Source organism: Acomys minous (assembly GCF_964271855.1).
Source record: "Acomys minous genome assembly, chromosome: 13".
Classification (NCBI taxonomy): domain Eukaryota; kingdom Metazoa; phylum Chordata; class Mammalia; order Rodentia; family Muridae; genus Acomys; species Acomys minous.
The window spans coordinates 58,161,134-58,179,383 of NC_140495.1; the positions used below are offsets into that span (position 1 = coordinate 58,161,134).

General features: G+C 50.2%; 2 protein-coding genes across 2 annotated transcripts in view; one reads left to right on the forward strand and one right to left on the reverse strand.

Moving 5' to 3' along the window:
• Nucleotides 1–6,821, reverse strand: part of CNNM4 (cyclin and CBS domain divalent metal cation transport mediator 4) — a 42,386-nt gene extending 35,565 nt beyond the window's left edge. The window contains exon 1 of the mRNA XM_084755137.1: nucleotides 5,348–6,821. Within this exon, the coding sequence (XP_084611263.1) occupies nucleotides 5,348–6,743 (1,396 nt within the window). The 5' untranslated portion in view covers nucleotides 6,744–6,821. The remainder of the gene's footprint in view (nucleotides 1–5,347) is intronic.
• Nucleotides 6,822–9,145: 2,324 nt separating this feature from the next.
• On the forward strand, nucleotides 9,146–9,483 carry LOC311580567 (small ribosomal subunit protein eS27-like). Its single transcript, XM_084752214.1, has one exon. The coding sequence runs from the start codon at nucleotides 9,186–9,188 to the stop codon at nucleotides 9,438–9,440; it is 255 nt and encodes an 84-aa protein (XP_084608340.1). The 5' UTR covers nucleotides 9,146–9,185; the 3' UTR covers nucleotides 9,441–9,483.
• Nucleotides 9,484–18,250: the final 8,767 nt, after the last annotated feature.

Genomic DNA, 18,250 nt, shown 5'->3' on the forward strand with positions numbered 1-18,250 from the left:
GGACATCAGGTGAACAACTGCCACTGCTGTCTCTGAGCCCCTTGGGGCTTAGTTATTCGACAGCCCGTGCTGTCCAGGCTTTTCCCGCTGCCGCTCCCAGTACCATCCCGGACACCTTTCCACCTTCAGACTCTTGGCAGTGACAGTGTCCAGCCTGACCCTGGCCTTCCTCCCGAGCCCCATGTGAGCATTTTCACCTGCACAGGGCCCTAGAGGGGTCTACAGGGCAGTGTGGGCCAGGCTTGCCCACCACCTGGGACCTTGTCAGAAATGCACACTGTTAGCCATGGTGACTCACACCTATATTCCTGGCACCTAGAAGACAGAGGCAGGAGGATCACTGTGAGTTCAGGGTCAGTGGGCTATATTAGCAGCCAGCCTGGCTACATGGTAAGACAATATCTCAAGAAAACAAAACCAGCTTGGGGGGGGAGGGGTGCACGCCTTTAATCCCAGCACTTGGGAGGCAGAGGCAGGCGATCACTGTGAGTTTGAGGCCAGCCTGGTCTACAGAGTGAGTCCAGGACAGTCAAGGATACATAGAGAAACCCTGTCTCGAAAAAAACAAAAAAACAAGAAAGAAAGAAAGAAAGAAAGAAAGAAAGAAAGAAAGAAAGACAAAACAAAACCAGTCCAGTGAGATGACTCCTGGGCTAAAAGCATTTATTTGGTCCCTGGAACCCATGACAGAATGAAAGAACTAAACCCTAAAAATTATAGTGAGCATGCAACACACACACACACACACACACACACACACACACACACACACACACAAACTTGAAAAGGGAAACGCTAACATTCAATAAGTCTGGGTGGCCAAAAGACACAGGCAAGAGAGAAGCTCTGCTGTTTACAGTACTAAACAGAGGAGCCAGTGGCAGAGCAGAGCTCTTTTTACGTTCTTCTGCTCCATTCTCACCAAACTGATCCGTCCTCCTCCTTCCCCTGCCATAGTTAAATCACGTTATCATCCCCAAATCACAAGCCAGGCACCTCAGACATTCGAAGGCCTGTTCAGCCTTGGCCCCGCCTGCCCTGTCTGTGCACTTGGCCAGCCAAGCCCTGGTGGCATGTTTGTCTCCCTGGCACACTGGGAGCTTTGTGAAAAGACGGCTTTACACATCCCTGGCTCCTAACAACCAGCGCTGTGTCTGACACACAGGCTGCGAAAAGCTAAATGCCTATTGAACGAATGCAGGAAGAAGCACTTGTGGCAGGTAGGGGTTGAAGTTCCTGAAGGTGTGTCAGACGACAGGAACCCGCTGCGAGTGCAAAGCCCATGCAGTGTTTTCTTCCTGACGTTACAGTTGTTCTGGGAATAAAGTTAAGTAGATGGGAAAATCTGACGTGGCACAGACGGAAATATGGGAGGGATTTTTTTTTTTTAACGAAAATATTTCTAGCTTGCTCTCTTCTCTAAAATTACACCCTGCTAACTTGCCGAGAGGAGCACTAACAAGCCTCAAGGTCACCTCAGAGGTCAGTGACCAAGCTGGGTAGAATGTAACCTCGGCTTTGTCTGGGTGGAGTTTATATCCTTCGATATGCAGTGGTCCATGGGGTTATAGGGAGGGTGGGGAAAGATAAGATGGTTAAAGATGAGCTAAGTGCCCGGGAGGGGCAGGACTACCCAGGAAGGGGCACAGGAGAAGCCGGAAAGTGGGCTCAAGGGTGAGAGAGGCACCGTCATAACTCTGCCTTAGTGCTTGCAAAAGCATCTACATGCAAGTAAGATGTAAATTGGGTTAGGAGTCACTGGGCTTTCTTGTTTGAGGATTCCAAGCCGGGACAAACCCACTCCCAACACCCAGTACTGCAAACAGTTCTAGGCGAGGCTCCAGTAAAGGGCCAAGGTTCAATCTACACGAATCTGGGTGGCCTTGACTAACTGGCACATCCTCATGCCACAACAAGCCTTACTCCTGAGGTCCCTAGGGCACCTGCAGCCTGCCCCGAGTGCGGCAGGACGGTTAATAAGCACCTAATGTTAACTGTCTTGAGGTGAGGAAGCAGGACTCGCTGTCTTAATCCTAGGGCAGTTCAGCTCCCCACACCCTGTGTTGTGCAGGGCATCTCATGACTCCTCATAATGTGGGAGGCTGTGTAAAACCTCCCATGGCCACAGATGGCTTGCCAGCAGGCCAAGGGAAGCAACTGGCAATGGGGCTCAGGCATCGCACTCAGGCCCCCAAAGCCTTCATGCCTGGGATCAAGACATATTTGTCATTATAGGAGTCTTCTGGCTTTCCCTGGTGCAGATGGAGATGCCTCGGCACCCCATCTAGCATTCTCTCACAAATGCCTCAAAATTCTAAAGCTTCTAGAATAGGAATATTTCTCCCCCAAATCTGACAAATCATTCACTCATTTATTCGCTCACTAGGTCGTTTTATTGAGGGTTTGCTATGTGCCAAAGGCCATTCCAGAGCTATTGATACAATCACCGGAGCACAGAGCCTGCCCTTTGGTTCTTATATTGTGCTGGATGGTGACAGCACAGCACAGCACAGCACAGCACAGCAGCCCCTGAGAAAGGTAAACGTAACGCAGAGTGGAGGGACTGGAAAAGTCGAGTGTGATGTGGCTACTGGCCTAAATGGGGTGACAGCAAGGCCTCCCAGAGGTGATGCTGAAGACACAAGATAGCAGCAGGGAACTACTCTAACTTTCTTGGAGAATTTTAGGGCAAAGGCCACAGAATGGGAGTGTCTTGAGCTGTGTTTAAGGAACAGAAAGCCTGGCAGACAATCATGCATTCATTTGTCCAACTAACGTGTGCTGAGGCCCCATCTGTTGGCCAGGCCTGCAATGGTAAAAAACCAGTAAGGCAAGGGCCCCTGCTCAAGGAACTTACAATGCTGAGGAGTGTGGATCAGAGAGACTAGTTCAAAAAAAAAAAAAAATTACCGATCAGGCTTTGGGGCACACACCTACAATCCGAGCACTTGGGAGCCAAGTCCAGCCTCAGCCACAAAGCAAGAACCCAAACTCAAAACAAAACAGAACCCCGAACAGAAAGCAAGAAAGTCACAGATAGGCAGAAGGCTTCTGGCAAAATGAGGTCCAGTGCAGTCCTACAATTTAGGGGTAAAAGAGCCAGTAAAGACCCTAAAGTACATCATTCTCTCTGAGATAATACTGATGGCCCTGAGCTGCACTTGTTCATTGTTCACAACAACAACAACAACAACAACAAAACCCTTTCAGACATTAAACTTGGAAAGAAAATGTTAGAAGTTGTAAGTACACCCAAGGTGTGTGTACCGCATCTTGAGCATCCTCAGAACAGGGGTAGGCACCAGATGGAGAGCCCACACAGCAGAAGACATGGACACAGCAAGTCACCTCTGTGGTAATTCATGAATTAAGACTGGTCTCCAAAGTCCTCCAGACATCAGGAAGGCACCACAAGGACCAGGGCCTGTTCATAAGGGGTGACCACTGTGTCACACTGCCATCTCCAGTGTCCTGACCCACGCCATAGATTGTACCTGCTTTTCCATGAACTAAGGGCTAGGGGTCCACACTCCAAGGCATGGACTCAGGTCATAGGCTTCCATCAAGGAAAATCTGATGGAACAAACTAGGGGGGATGGGGGGACTGGGGGGGCCGGGGCTCAGCGCAGAAGAGCTCTGGCCTAAGAGGTGCCAGCTCTGTTTTTTCCAGTTCAATGAATGGATACTTCTTCACAGGACAGAGTAGAGTCCAAAGATGCCCTGCCCAGACCCAGCATGCTCCCACAGAACAGTGTTCAGCCCAGCTGATCAAGAAGTGGACACCAAATTAAGCCAATCCAAACTAGTTGGATCCAGATCTGACCAAACTGATGGGGAGGTATTGGTGGGCTTACGTCACCAGAAAACCACCTCAAAGACCACAGAGGCAGGTGAGAAGGAAACAGGGTCCTAATGAAGCCACTGGAGAGGGTCCCTAGCTGCATTGCCCCCAGGCCCCGACTCAGACACTGGGCAAAACAGGCTCCTGGGTCCGCACACGAAGCTTTCTTCCACCCAGACTACCTCCTGTCCTGGTTTGTAATTCTCAGAACAGCTTAACTCTGGTGTTAAGATCTGTCTAGAACACTTAAACAGGAGGGTACAAACCCGCCCCTTTCGTCTTAACCCTGACCCAAGTGCATCTTTTAAGACCAAATCTGGCAAGGCCATCTCTTCTCTCCCCATGCCATTTCAAGACTGCCCATCGCTCTCAGGAAATGGCCCCAGGCTTATCCACAACTAGAGTTCAAAAGTGAATCCTAGGTCAACCGGAGCCTGAGCCTTTGCCAGAAACAGCTATATGGGGGGAGAATATTGGGCCCGAGGCTCTGAAGTGAAGTCACCACAGGGCGAGCCTCAAGCTCTTCTCTAAAGAGCTGCCCTCTCTGCCTCCTTCAGCCTAGGTGAGTTTACTCTATAATCGCCTTGTTTACAGCCACTTTGAGGGTTTCAGAGGAGGAGGAGGAAGTCTTTGTTGGGAATAAGGAAAGGGGTGTGTGCCCTGAGCTTGGAGGTAGGGAGCAAACCTCTAAGTGCCTACCTACCTGGAAGCCAGCCAGGTAGGTGTGAACACATACACACACACACACACACACACACACACACACACACACACTGCAAGGCCAGAGGAAGATTTGGGTGGGGGGCATGTTTATGTTTCAATCCTGGGAAAGATAGAACAATAACCAAAGCTTGGTCTGTGCTTCTGCTGAACAGTGGAAACTACTAGTTGGCATTGTTCTGAGTTGGGAGCCAAGGAGAGACCTCCTAATTATGCTTCTGTGAGCTGGGGGTGGGGGGGCACTGACCTACTCCCCAACCCCAAATCTTCCAGAGCTCCAATCTCGGGTGTGGAGGGGAGAGTGAGCAAATACACGCCTCTCCCCGGGTGGTCACCACTCAGCAGAGCCAGAAGGTCCACTAGGCAGGCCCACCTGCTGAGCCACAAGCACATCCTCCTTGGTCTCCTCACAAGTGGGGTGTGACCCAGTCCCAAGTCACTTCATCTTTTAAGATTCCCTTCCAATGTTTCCTCCCCCACGACAGCATCCTCGGCTCCCGTGCTACATCCCCTCCCCAACCCTCTCAATCTCCATGAGGCTTGGTGTTTGTCTCCTTGCCTCTTTTGGAGGCACTGAGCCTTCTTACCCTGTATCCCTCCCCCCAGCTCCAGCTCTGCCTCAAGTAAACACAGAGCACAGTGCCTGGCAGAAGGCAAAGGCTTGAGAGCTGCTTCTGCTGTGTCTGATAACCTCAGAGGCACGGGAAGTGGTGGACAGAGGGACACAGAGTCAGTCACACTAACGGAGGACACAAACCGTGCAGGGGATGCTTCAGGGGACCTTACCCTTCTTGAATTCCTCCAGCATGGCATCCAGCTTGGTGTCATGGAAAACAAAATGCACCGGGTGGTTGTAGAAGCGGGTGATAGTCTTGAGCGGCGTGCAGTCGTCCGGGTCGACGAAAGCCAAGTCTTTGACATACAGGATATCTACGATATTGGATTGCTCATCCTCAAACACAGGAATGCGAGTATAGCCACTTTCCATGATCTCAGACATGGTGTTGAAGTCCAGAATGGCATCGCTGCGGATCATGAAGCAGTCGTGCAGCTGGGTCATGATATCCTCCACAGTTTTGGTCCTTAGTTCCAGGGCGCCCTGGATCATATTTAACTCCTCCTTCACCAGATCGTTATAGGGCTCTGTCACCTTCAACATCTCCATCAGCTTCTCCCGATTGTAAACAGTGCGGATCTCCTGACCCAGGAAGAAGTCCAGGAGTTTGCTAATGGGGAAGCTCAGAGGGAAGGTGAGCAGCATAAAGACTTTGGTGAGGACAATAGTGTTGGCACCCACAGCCAGCCCGTGTCGGGAGCACAGGGCTTGAGGTAAGATCTCCCCGAAGATGACAATGCCAATGGTGGACGAGGCCACTGCCATGATGCCAGACCCGATCAGGTTGTCTAGAAGGATGGTGAGGGAGGTGTTGACGAGTACATTCCCCAGGAGCAGGGAGCAGAGCAGGTAGTTGCCCTTGCGCCGGATGGGCTCTATCTTGCGGGCATACCGTCTCTCCTTCTCAGTTCCACAGTTCTGCACGATGCGGAGCTCCATCGGGTCCAGGGCCATAAGCCCCAAGTTGAGACCAGAAAAGATGCCCGACAGCACCAACAGCACCAACACGAGAAGGATGTGCAGCCAGAGTGGCAGAAACCTCCCATGCTCCACCACCATGAAGAGCAGGGAGTCCTTGTCCGTCCATTTGAGCCAGGGCCCGTCGGCCCGGGCCCGGGTGCACAGCGCGTACAGCTTCATGTTCTCGCTCCTCCGCAGGAACTTGGTGAGCACCACTAGCATCCCCGACGTGTTCCCGCGGCTCACGTTGACCAGCCGCTGGACCACTAAGTCCTTGGTGAGCTCCAGGCAGTTGGTGGAGTTGTGGACCGTCTCGGCGTCGTCCACTTCGGTAAAGGAGATCAGGTTGCTGGAGATCTCGTCCAGGCTGTGGCCGTAGAGCCTCAGGTTCACCGTGCTGCCCTCGGACACGAAGATGATGCCATCCGGGTTCATCCCGCACGACTTGTTGCAGCTCGCCAGCCTCATGCCCAGGATCACGCTCTGCTGGGGGCTGCTCTGGCCGCTGGCCGCCCGCGTCCATAGCAGCAGCAGCAGCGCAGCCAGGAGGAGGCGCCCTCGGGCCGGCCAGCCGTCCCGCTGCCCGCCCCCGCCCCCCGGCGCCATGTTGCTCCGGCCCCGCCGCTGCCCGCGCCCCGCCGCGCGCCTCACTCGGCGCCGCCGCTCCTGCCCTCCTGCCGCTCCGCCGCCGCCGCGCCAACTGCCCCAGCCGCGGGCCTGACGTCAGGCCGCGCCCCGCCCGCCCCGCCCCGCCGCCCCACGCCCCTCATTTGCATGCGAGGTCCCGCCCCTGCCCGCGGCTCGCGCGCTCGCCTTAAGGAGGTCTGCGCGTTTAAGGTGGCACTGTGCGCAGGGCCAGCGCGGGAGCCCGGGGCGGGGGTGCGTCCAGCCCAGCCTCCGCGAGGCTCCCGGCTTCTCCCGCGCTCCTCCTGGTGAACCTGGCTCCCGTGCCCTATGCGACCGGCTCCTTCCGGGTCCCCAGCACGCTGTAGCTCTGTTCTGGGGCGGGTGGTGCTTCTCCGCGGGCACAGGGAGAAAAATGCATTTCCTGGTTTAGAAAAAGAAAAGGGAACTTGAGGGCTCAGGCTGGCGTTACAGCCTCCTCACTTCTGGGATTTTTTTTTCCTTTGACCTTGACCCAAGGCCAGAAATAGGTTGTCACTTCCCTCGAACTCCCCCAGCCCACCGTTTGCTTCTGTTTAGAGACCACCAGACCCCTAAGGCGCCGAGGGACCAGGCTTATCACCTGTTATTTCTATTTAGGGATGAATTTTCATTGAATATGTGCCGGACACTTGTTTCAGGCACAGCAACGAACAAACCAAAATCCTTGCCCAGCCTAGAACCAGAAAAAATGTCAATAAGGTAAACACATATGGGGGGAGGGCGCAATAAGGAAGTAAACACATCCTGGGGCTGGAGGGGGCAAAAGCAAGTAAACATACAGTTACTGAATCCTTCCTTCGGGCAATAGTATTTTGCAAGAAAACTTGAACCTAAGGCACAAATCCTTTCAGATCGCTATGATTAATCCTAGTTCCTGGTCTGTGAATGATAGTAAGAATGACTTCGGTTTTTTGAGACAAGCCAAATATGGCTTTGAACTATCAAAATCTGAGGCGGGCTGACCCAGAACTCTCTATTTTTTCTTTCTTCACCTCCCAAGCGCAGGGCTTACAGACATGTACCACCATGCCTGAATTGAGCTTATGTTTTAGTTTTTAATTTGATGGCAGAATGAATGAAAACACAGCACCCCCTGGCTAAGCATGTGGGAACAATCGGCTCACACATCGAGCATGACAGGACAATGCTCTGTGGATAGGCTTTGCCTGTGTAGTAATAGTTGTTGCTGCCCGCTCTTTCAGAACCATACCCTTAACCCCGAATTGTGGTGACTGGCCAGCTGAGGCAGCTGCATGTGGAAATGAACTCATAGGTGTGGCTGCTGTCCTAGCCTTGAGATCACTGCTTCCTGGTCAGCCCTATTTGGATGTCACTCTGAGTATGTGTGTGAGGGGTGGGGGGGTGACCACAGCTATCCACCCACAGCTGTCTGCCCTGCGAAGGGCAGGACATGGATGACAAACATCCTCCTTAGTTGCAGAGTGACACTAAGCAAATGGACTGGGTTGACCCCTGAGTCTCCTAGCACAGCTTCTCCTGGCCCTGGAGGCACAGAAAGCCCTTCCATGCCTCCCTGTACAAACCCTTGTGTTTATTTTTACTTTGGTGCACAGTCTGCCAGTAAAAGCAACAATCAATACCAGCAGCAAAAAAAAAAAGCCTAAACAGAAGGACCACTCATGCACTGTTGTCAGGGAGGCTTGGTAGCAGAAACCGGACTTAATGCTCTGGCACCTAGGCTGGTGGGGTTTGTAAAGAGCCAGCTGGAGGAAGTCCCTTGTGAGTAGGTACCTCACCACACACACATACACACACACACACACACACACACACACACACACACACACTGCAGTATGTCCAGAAGACTAGGTTTCTAGTAAACAGTACTCTCAGGTTGGGCCCTGGCCAAGACTTGCTGTTCCCTCCCTGTCTTTATTGACCCAGAAGAGCTACCTGCATTGTTGAAAGCAACCCCAGGGCCTCGGACGGCTTCTGCCAGGCTACCTCATCATCCCAGCTGCCCATAGACCCCTGCGTGCCCTCTCTGTCCTTACAAACTCCCGTTTCTATTATCGACCAATTAGCTATTTTTACTTTGCCCTTTTTGGGTTGTGTTCGCTCCCGCTCTGTAGGTAGGCGGCACACAGTCTAAGCAACGGAAGCCGGCAAAGGGAACAAAAAATAAGCACTTGAGCGACTTGGCTTGAAGGTAGAATCGAAGAAGGAAAGGGGGGGGGGGGCGGGGTTGGGGAGCGATATAGGAACAAGGGTGAGGGTGAAGGTCTGCTAAGAAACACAGTTCGTTAAAGTCAAGTTCATTCACAATTAGATTGCCAAAGGGATTAGGAGGATAAGAGTAGATTCCACGAAGTAAAGACGTGAAACTCGCCTTTCCAGCGGTGACGACCTCACTATGAGAACATGCCTCTCGCAAAGGACCTCCTTCATCCCTCTCCAGAAGAGAAGAAGAGGAAACACAAGAAAAGGCGCCTGGTGCAGAGCCCCAACTCCTACTTTATGGATGTGAAGTGCCCAGGCTGCTATAAAATCACCACTGTCTTTAGTCATGCACAAACGGTAGTCTTGTGTGTTGGCTGCTCCACTGTTCTCTGTCAGCCTACAGGAGGAAAAGCAAGGCTGACAGAAGGATGCTCCTTCAGGAGGAAGCAGCACTGAAAGTGCCTAACTCAAGATGAGGGGGAAACCACCCCAATAGACACATTTTAGATATATTAAAAAAAGAGAGAGAAAGAGAGAGACATGAAATTCAGGGCTGGAAAGCTAACTCAATGGTTAAAAGCATTTGTTGCTCTTGCAGAGGACTCAGGTTCGGTTCCCAGAACCCACATGCTGCCTTACAAACCATCTGTAACTCCAGTTTCAGGGCATCCAAAGCTTTCTGTCCTCAGAGGGCACTAGCTACACACGTGCTATACATATACAAATGTGGGTAGAATATTCATTCACAAAAAAATAATATAAATAAATAAATGGTGCTATAAAAGGTATCAGAGGAGGTCAGACTTGTGGTTTGGTGGCTGTGGCTGTCGGCTCACTCCTCTAGGTAGGGTTATCTGCCTCCTTTTCTCATGGTGTCATATAGGAAGAGAATCTATGGCATACAGCATCAGGAAACTGCCTGTTAAGAATGGAATGAAGAGCCGGTCGTGGTGGCGCACGCCTTTAATCCCAGCACTCGGGAGGCAGAGGCAGGCGGATCGTTGTGAGTTCGAGGCCAGCCTGGTCTACAAAAGCGAGTCTAGGACAGCCAAGGCTACACAGAGAAACCCTGTCTCGAAACCCACCCCCCAAAAAAAGAATGGAATGAAGTCTCTTGGGGGACAGAAAAAGGCACCTGTCTGTCTGCTTCCTCGGTGAGACCTTACTCACCTGAGTTGGTTTGGTTTGGGTTTTTGTTTTTTTGTTTTTGTTTTTTGGGTTTTGTTTGTTGCATTTTCAAGACAGGGTTTCTCTGTGTAGCCTTGGCTGTCCTAGACTAACTTTGTAGACCAGGCTGGCCTCGAACTCACAGCAATCCTCCTGCCTCTGCCTCCCAAGTGCTGGGATTACAGGCGTGTGCCACCACTCCCGGCTGGAGTTGCTTCCTTTTGCAGGTAAGGAGTTTGAGTGAAGGTCCTCTTAATCAATGAGCATATCAAAGCACTCCGTTTCTGAGCTCCTTGGATGTGGATGGTCCCTTCTCAGTGGAGACTCTAGGGCAGTGTGTCTACCTCTCCCATTGTCTAAGCCGTTCCTTCTTAGTCCCAGGCAATGAAGCTACTTTAAAGCTACCTTTTCTTGTTCCTGGCATCACGTTAATTCTGGGGTTTGAATGATGAAGGACTCTGATTGGAGAACCAGAATCAAACCCTTCCAAGCTGGGTTCTTAGCTTCTTTGCCTTCTGGGTTCCCAAGATGGAGGTGCTGTGGACAAAGAAGCTGCCTTTCTGCTCATGGTGCCCAGAGCCTAAGTCCTGTCCTGAACCTACACACTGAAAGTCTGTTGGGTTGTCATGGACCTTGGAGTGGAAAGCCTGGTTGGGGACAGTGGGACATTTATCAGGGGATGGTACTAGCCATCATCAGTATGTATGGCAGTGTGTACACTTACCCCCTCATAAGCCTACATTGTCCTCGTTATTTTTAGGACACGTCCAAGTCCTTGTCTTGTCTCAGGAGAGAAGGGAGCTTTCTCCGTATATAAGGGGACAAAAATAAACCAAAAATTAGCCAGCTGAAATCTCAATTCAGATAGAGAAGATCATGATTTCTGGCTTCATTAAGGCAAAGAATAAAGTGAAAACACCAGGTTAGAGAGCCAGACAAAAGAAAGGGTGTGCCTCAGGCAGGAGAGCCAAGCCACAAAGCAGAGGCACAGTTGGTATTAATTGGGTAAGTAGGTTTCAAAGGTCCCTTGGGTACCTGGCATGGTATTCTCCTCGGGGCAGAACCACAGGAAGCCGGATGCCCCAGTGTTGGGTCAGAGCTTTGCAAGCACCCTGGAGGCTAGTTCAGCTAGAGGCTAGTTCAGCTGCTGACTGCCCATGAGGCCTCAGGTTCGGGAACATTCTTGCGTGCTGTGTGATGATGCACAGTGATGTCCTCACAGGTTGTGGCAAGACTTCAGTAAATGAGCCAGCCAGCCTGGGGGCACATGCCTTTAATCCCAGCACTTGGGAGGCAGAGGCAGGTGGATCTCTGTGAGTTTGAAGCCAGTCTATAAAGCGAGTCCAGGATAGCCGGGACTGCAAGAGAAACCCTGTTTTGAAAACCAAAAAAGATTTCAATAGATGTGCTTGGTGACCATGATCATGATACAAATGCTTTTTAGAGAGAACAGGCCCTTGCTCTTTGCTTTGAAAAAAAATAATAATCAGGGCCAGGCATGGTGGTGCACGCCTTTAATCCCAGCACTCGGGAGGCAGAGGCAGGTGGATTGCTGTGCGTTCAAGGCCAGCCTGGTCTACAAAGTGAGTCCAGGACAGTCAAGGCTACACAGAAAAACCCTGTCTCAAGAACAAATGAACAAACAAAAAAAGACATCCAAAGCTACACAAAGAAACCCTGTCTCAGCCAGGTGTGGTGGTGCATCCCTTTAATCCCAGCACTTGGAAAGCAGAGGCAGGTGGATCTCTGTGAGTTCAAGGCCAGCCTGGCCTACAAAGTGAGTCTAGGGCAGCCAAGGCTACACAGAGAAACCCTGTTTCAAAAAACAAAACAAAAAACAAACAAACAAACAAAAAAGAAACCCTGTCTCAAACCCCACCACCACCAAAATTCTATTTGTCCCTTAGGTAATGTATTTTAATCATATCTAGTCTCCTTTTCAACGACCTCCAACCCATAATATGGCTCCCTCCAATGTCATGCCCCGCCCCTTTTTAATAAGCCACCGAATCTGAGAGTGCTTGGGTGTGGAGCCAAGCCCTGGAACATGGGCAAACTACCAGAGGCTGCATTCACAAAGAAAAATTCCCCTCCCTTCTCTACCAGGTAGCAGGGACCAATAGCTACTCATTTAGGGGAGGGAATTTCATGAGCCACGCCCCATATCCATTCTGAGAAGTTGCCTGGCTTGATCTAGTGCTGTAACCACAACTGCTATTGAGTGCGGTGGCCCTGCCGCCATGCCAAGCCCAGAAGACAGCGTTTCGCAGCTCTGCTCTCTATCCTCCTCTTTACATTCTTTCTCCCCCCACCCCCCACCCCGTCCCCCTCCCTTCTCCCCCCCCCCACTCCCTCACCCGGGCCCCCCATTCTGAGATGTCCTCTGAGCCTTGATGGAGCATATAGAGGAGAGAGGTATTAGTGTAGATGTCCCATTTAGGGCTGAGCACTCAGAGTCACTCATTCTCCGCACTTGGACACTTATGAGTCAGTCCCCTTGCCAAAAAGAGCGTCTCTGGCCAAAGGAGAGCAGCGCAAGTCTATGGGCATAAGCATAAATATTTAAAAGGCAGTTTGGCAACATGGTCATTTAGCAAAGCAATAATAGTAGGTTCCTCCTTAGATGCCCTCATTTTTTTTTTTTTTTTAACCACTGTGTTCCTCCATCTACCCCTGGCCACGCATACTTGTTCCTTCCCTTCCCTTTTCTCCATCAGGAGATCTGCAGAGAATGGTGGGAAGGAGGGAGACGCTGAGAGAAAGGTCGCGTAGGACTAAACCAGATCACATCTGGGCACTTTGGCCTCTGCGAGGAAGTGGCACAAAGGGGTCAGAACCCGGAAGTCTGAGCAAATGCGGGGAGAGAGAAGCCCTACCATTCAGCCCCTAGGAACCCCCAAACCCTGCTTGTCTAGAGCCCCTGTGAAGAGCACCAGTTTACGTGGATGCGAGGGTCTCCAAAGACCCCAGGACTCACCCCCCTCTTTCCTCTGCTACCCACTGCTGTCTCCACAATGGAACACTCACTGTCCCCAAGTCTACATGCCACAGCAAGAGTTTTTCTTCTGCTTCTGAAAACACACAAAGATTCTCTGTCTGTGCGTCTGTGCGTCTGAATGAATGAATCTCGCTTGATTCTTTGGTCTAGGGATCAAAGCAAAGGTCTTTAACTTGTATAGCAGGGAAGTGTTCTAGCGTTGAGCTACATCCCTAGTTCTTTATGTATTCTTTTTTTTTTTTATCTTTTTTTTTTCTTTATGTATTCTTGAAGCAAGTCCTAAGTAAGACTGACTTTCACCTGCTGTCATCCATCCAATGGGCTGTCTTTTTATTTGTTTGTGACTGGATCTTGCTATATAATCCAGGCTGGCCTTGACCTCAATCTCCTCTATTCTGCAGCTCCTGAGCACTGGCATCACATGCCCACCTCTTCAAGGTGCTTTGTTTTAGGTGCTGGAGAGAAAGCTCAGGGCCTCACACCTGCGAAGAAATGCTCTCCCACTAAAGCTTTATCGCCACCTCTGACCTTTTTGTGTTGTGAGAGATTAACTAGTGATCACTAAAGAAAGCCAAAGACCAAGATAACAAAAGCTAAATATTTACAAAGGATTAAAAGCAAAGTGCTTGGGATCTTTGGCTCCAGCACCTGACCAGGGTCTGACCCTTGCATGAATTTGAAGCTGACCTATGGGTTAACTCCTTCCTGGCAAGTCTGTTTCCCACTGTCTTATCTCACACTTCTCATCCCAAATAATTAACAGATAGAGCCAGCCTTGCCTGAAAAGGATAAGCGAAAATACAAAGAATCGTGCTCTGTAGAGCCTCCTGGTCGGGGATCTTTCTTAACATTTACAGGAAGCAGAATGTCTGAAAGACCCGGTGCCCCAGTTTCTAGGGTCTAGTACAACACAGAATCACTGCAAGGTGGCTCGCGATGCAGGTCGGTGGTGGACTGCGTTGCCTAGCATATGACAGGCCCGGGGTTCAATACCCACCATGGGAAAAAGAGAGAAAAGACTGTCAAGAGAATTATTATAAGGATTAATGGCCAGTCCAGTGCCCACCCAGCTTGGGCTAAAATGAAATTCAAAGAAACTCTGGTTTTTGCTCCTCTTGGCCAGACAGAGGCAGGGTCTCTCCAACAGACCCAGGCCTTGCCAATATGGCTCGTCCAGCTAGCCAGCTGCTTCTGGGGAGTCCTCTGTTGCTGCCTTTTGAGGCTGGAGTAACTACACACATGAGGGCAATTACTATTTATATGGGCCATCTCCTTGGCCTTTAAAAAATATTTTTAAGATGGTCATGGTGGTGCATGCCTTTAATCCCAGTACTTGGGAGCCAGAGGCAGGTGGATCTCTGTGAGTTTGAGGCCAGCCTGGTCTACATAGTGAATTCCAGCAGCCAGGGGTGCGTAGAGAGACCCTGTTTCAAAAAAACAAAAAACAAAAAACAAAAACAAACAAACAAACAAAACTGGGCCTGGTGGCATATGCCTTTAATCCCAGCACTTGAGAGGCAGAGGCAGGTGGATCTCTGTGAGTTCGAGACCATTTTAGTCTACAAAGTGACTCTAGGACAGCCAAGGCTACACAGAGAAACCCTGTCTCGAAAATAAACAAACAAACAAAAAGGTTTTAATTTGCCAGGTGTGGTGGTGTACACCTTTAATCCTAGTGCTCATCAGGCAGAAGCAGATAGTTGTCTGTTAATTAAGGCAGCCTGGTTTCTGTGGTATATATTAGGAGTTTCAAGCCAACCAGAGCTTAATAGTTACACCCTGCCTTAATAAAATTAGGGAGCTGGCCCTGGTTGCCAGAGTTGTGAGTGAGCCAGGCCTGAGGGTGTGAGAGCAGACCCTTGCCAGCTGCAGCTTTGGGCAAGCTAGCCAGGGCAGAGCTGGAGAGCTCACCCTAGTGGTGTGGGTGCAGGAGAGCTGGCAGCCGACCAGCTCAGCGCCCCACCCCTCCCCCCCAGCCCAGTTCCAGGGCTTTGAATTGGCCCATCCCAACATCTACCCCATCTGTGAACTGCTGGAGCACCTGAAAGAGCAGGTCCAGTAGATCCAAAGCTGAGGAATCTCCATGACACTGGGACATAACAGAAATCTGAAAGGAGGCCCAGTGAGGATCCAGTATTGATAGTGTAAGCAAAGCCAGAGGCTCGAACCAGACCAACGATTCACTGCAAATGAACATTTGCAAGTAAAGAAATATGGGAAAGGGCATACTGTGTGACACACTACAGCTTCCACAACGAGTAGTTTTCTTCTTCTTCTTCTTCTTCTTCTTCTTCTTCTTCTTCTTCTTCTTCTCCTTCTTCTTCTTCTTCTTCTTCTTCTTCTTCTTCTTCTCCTTCTTCTTCTTCTTCTTCTTCTTCTTCTTCTTCTTCTTCTTCTTCTTCTTCTCCTTCTTCTCCTTCTTCTTCTTCTTCTCCTCCTCCTCCTCCTTCTTCTTCTTCCTTTTCTTTTCTCTTTCAGTTTTTTGAGACAGGGTTTCTAAGTGTGTAGCCCTGGCTATCCTGGAATCACTCTGTAGACCAGGCTGGCCTCGAACTCACAGAGATCCTCCTGCCTCTGCCTCCCGAGTGCTAGGATTAAAGGCATGAGCCACCACCGCCTAGCTCCACATTGAGATTTTCTTCTTCCTCCTCCTCCTCCTCCTCCTCCTCTTCCTCTTCTTCTTGGTTTTTTGTTTGTTTTTTTCAAGACAGGGCCTCTCTGTGTAACCTTGCCTGTCCTGGACTTTCTTTGTAGACCAGGCTGGCCTCGAACTCACAGTGACCCATCTGCCTCTGCTTCCCAAGTGCTGGAACTAAAGGCCTGCACCATCACGTCTGGTGCATAATGTGAAATTCACAATCAATATAAAGTTAAATAAGAAAGGAGACAGGTGTGGTGGCACATAACTTTAATCCCAGCATTCAGGAGACAGAGGCAGGTGGATCGCTGTGAGTTTGAGGCCAGCCTGGTCTACAAAGTGAGTCCAGGACAGCCAAGGCTACACAGAGAAACCCTGTCTCAAAAATAAATAAATAAATAAATAAATAAAGTTTAACCCCCCCCCCAAAAAAAAGGAAAGAAAAGAAAGGGGGTCCTGGAGAGACGGCTCAGTGGTTAAGAGTGTGTACTGCTCTTACAAAGGACAAGAACTGGGTTCCCAGGGCCCACACTGGCTGCTAACAACCGCCTATAACTTCAGCTCCAGGGGATCTGATGCTTTTTTTGGGGGCTCCACGTTTATGTATATACACAATTAAGAAATAAAAAGTTGCTAGCAAATTGAGAGGCAGAGGCTGGCAGATTTCTATGAGTACGAGGTCAACCTAGTCTATGAAGTGAGTACAGGACAGCCAGGGCTTGTTACACAGAGAAACCCTGTCTCAAAAACAAAGACAAAAACAAAAATAGAAAGAAAGAGTCACTAAAAAACTTATTTACCTTTATTTTTCTGTGTTCATGTGTGTGTGTGTTGTATGAATGTGCGTATATGTGTGCTGTGTGTGAGTTTGTGTGTAAGTCTGTATGTGTGTGCTGTGTCTGTGAGTGTTTCTGTCTCTCTGTGTGTGTGTGGTGTGTATGTGTCTGTGTGAATGAGTGTGTGTATCTGTGTGTGAGTGGGTGTTTTTTCCCTATTACTCTGTTTCTTGAGTTAATGGCTTCATCACACAGCAAGAGACGCAGAGTTTTCAGGTTACAAGCTGGCGATGGGAAAGGACTGTACTGACTGGGAAGGCTCCCGGTCCTCCATAGCTAGAGAAGTGCTGTGGCATTTCATCCTCCAGGCCCTATTTAGGTCCTCCCCTGATGAGGACCAAGAGCCCACAGAAAGGGCTAAACGAGCCAGGAGCCAAGCCACCCTTCTGGACGCAGACAGAGACAGGGTGAGATGTTGAAATTGGGGGGGGGGGCGCTACAAGGACAAGTGGGTCCCCGAACCACTCCTGGTACTTGGAAGTCACTAGAGACCACCGCTTTCAGCGCCCTTGGTCACTCTGCCTGCATGTCACAGCAGCCATCCTTATGCATAGAGTGCCCATGACTGCTTAAACATTGTAGAGTGGGTTGGACTCTACTTTAAAGAGGCAAGAATGACAGTGGCAGGGACTAGGGTAGAAGAGGAGTGGCTTTAGATATAAAACAAGTCTGGGCCAGGCATGGTGGCACACATCTTTAATCCCAGCACTTGGGAGGCAGAGGCATGTGCATCTAGGTAAGTTCCAGGCCAGCCTGGTCTACAAAGTGGGTACAGGACAGCCAAGGCTACACAGAGAAACCCTGTCTCGAAAAACAAAGCAACCAAAAAAACTAGAAGTCTGTTTGCTGAGACTAAGTTTAACTTCTTGTTCTCTTTCTCTCCCTCCTTTCCTCCTTCCTTCCCTCCCCTCCCTCCTTCTCTCTCTCTCCTCTCCCCTCCTTTCCTGTGTGTGTGTGTATATGTGTGTGTGTGTGAACTAAGCCCAGGAAAGCTAGGGACATCTAATCCCCTACGGCTGGAGTTAGAGGCCATTGTGAGCCACCGGATGTGGTAGTGGACCTAACTCAGGTCCTCTGTGTGAGCTGTATGTGCTCTCAAACACTGAGCCGTCTCTCCAGCCCCTGTATTGTATTTTTAAAGATTTATCTTATTTTTTGTGTATGTGTTTTGCCCACATGCATGTATATGTACCACGTGTGTGCCTGATACACGAAAAGGGAACAGGAGGGCTTTAGACCCCTTGATATTGGAGTTATAAATGGTTATGAGCCACCATGTGGTTGCTGGGAATTGAACTCAGGACTTCTAGGAGAGCAGGCAGTGCTCTTAAGAGATGAGTCATCTCTCTAGCCCTGGTATTTTATTTCCTAATAGAGGGGGGAAATCTAATATTGACCCTGCTGGACCCTAGCCCAGGTATGTGAGCAGGATGATTGGCTCGGGCCGGGTTAACTGGGGGCAGAGAGCAGGCCATGTGGGGGCTTTCCACACAGGGTGTTTTCCTAAAGCTGCAGGTAGTGTTTTGTTTTCCTGGTTTCTTGGAACTAGGGCCGGGGTCAAAGGGCCCCGAGCTTGGCCTTGTTTTTCAGGCTTTTCAACCCAGTCAAATGATTTTCTTTTTTTGTT

Coding starts and splice junctions, on each gene's coding strand:
- LOC311580567 (XM_084752214.1), top strand. CDS start 9,186: ATGCCTCTCGCAAAGGACCTCCTTCATCCCTCTCCAGAAGAGAAGAAG.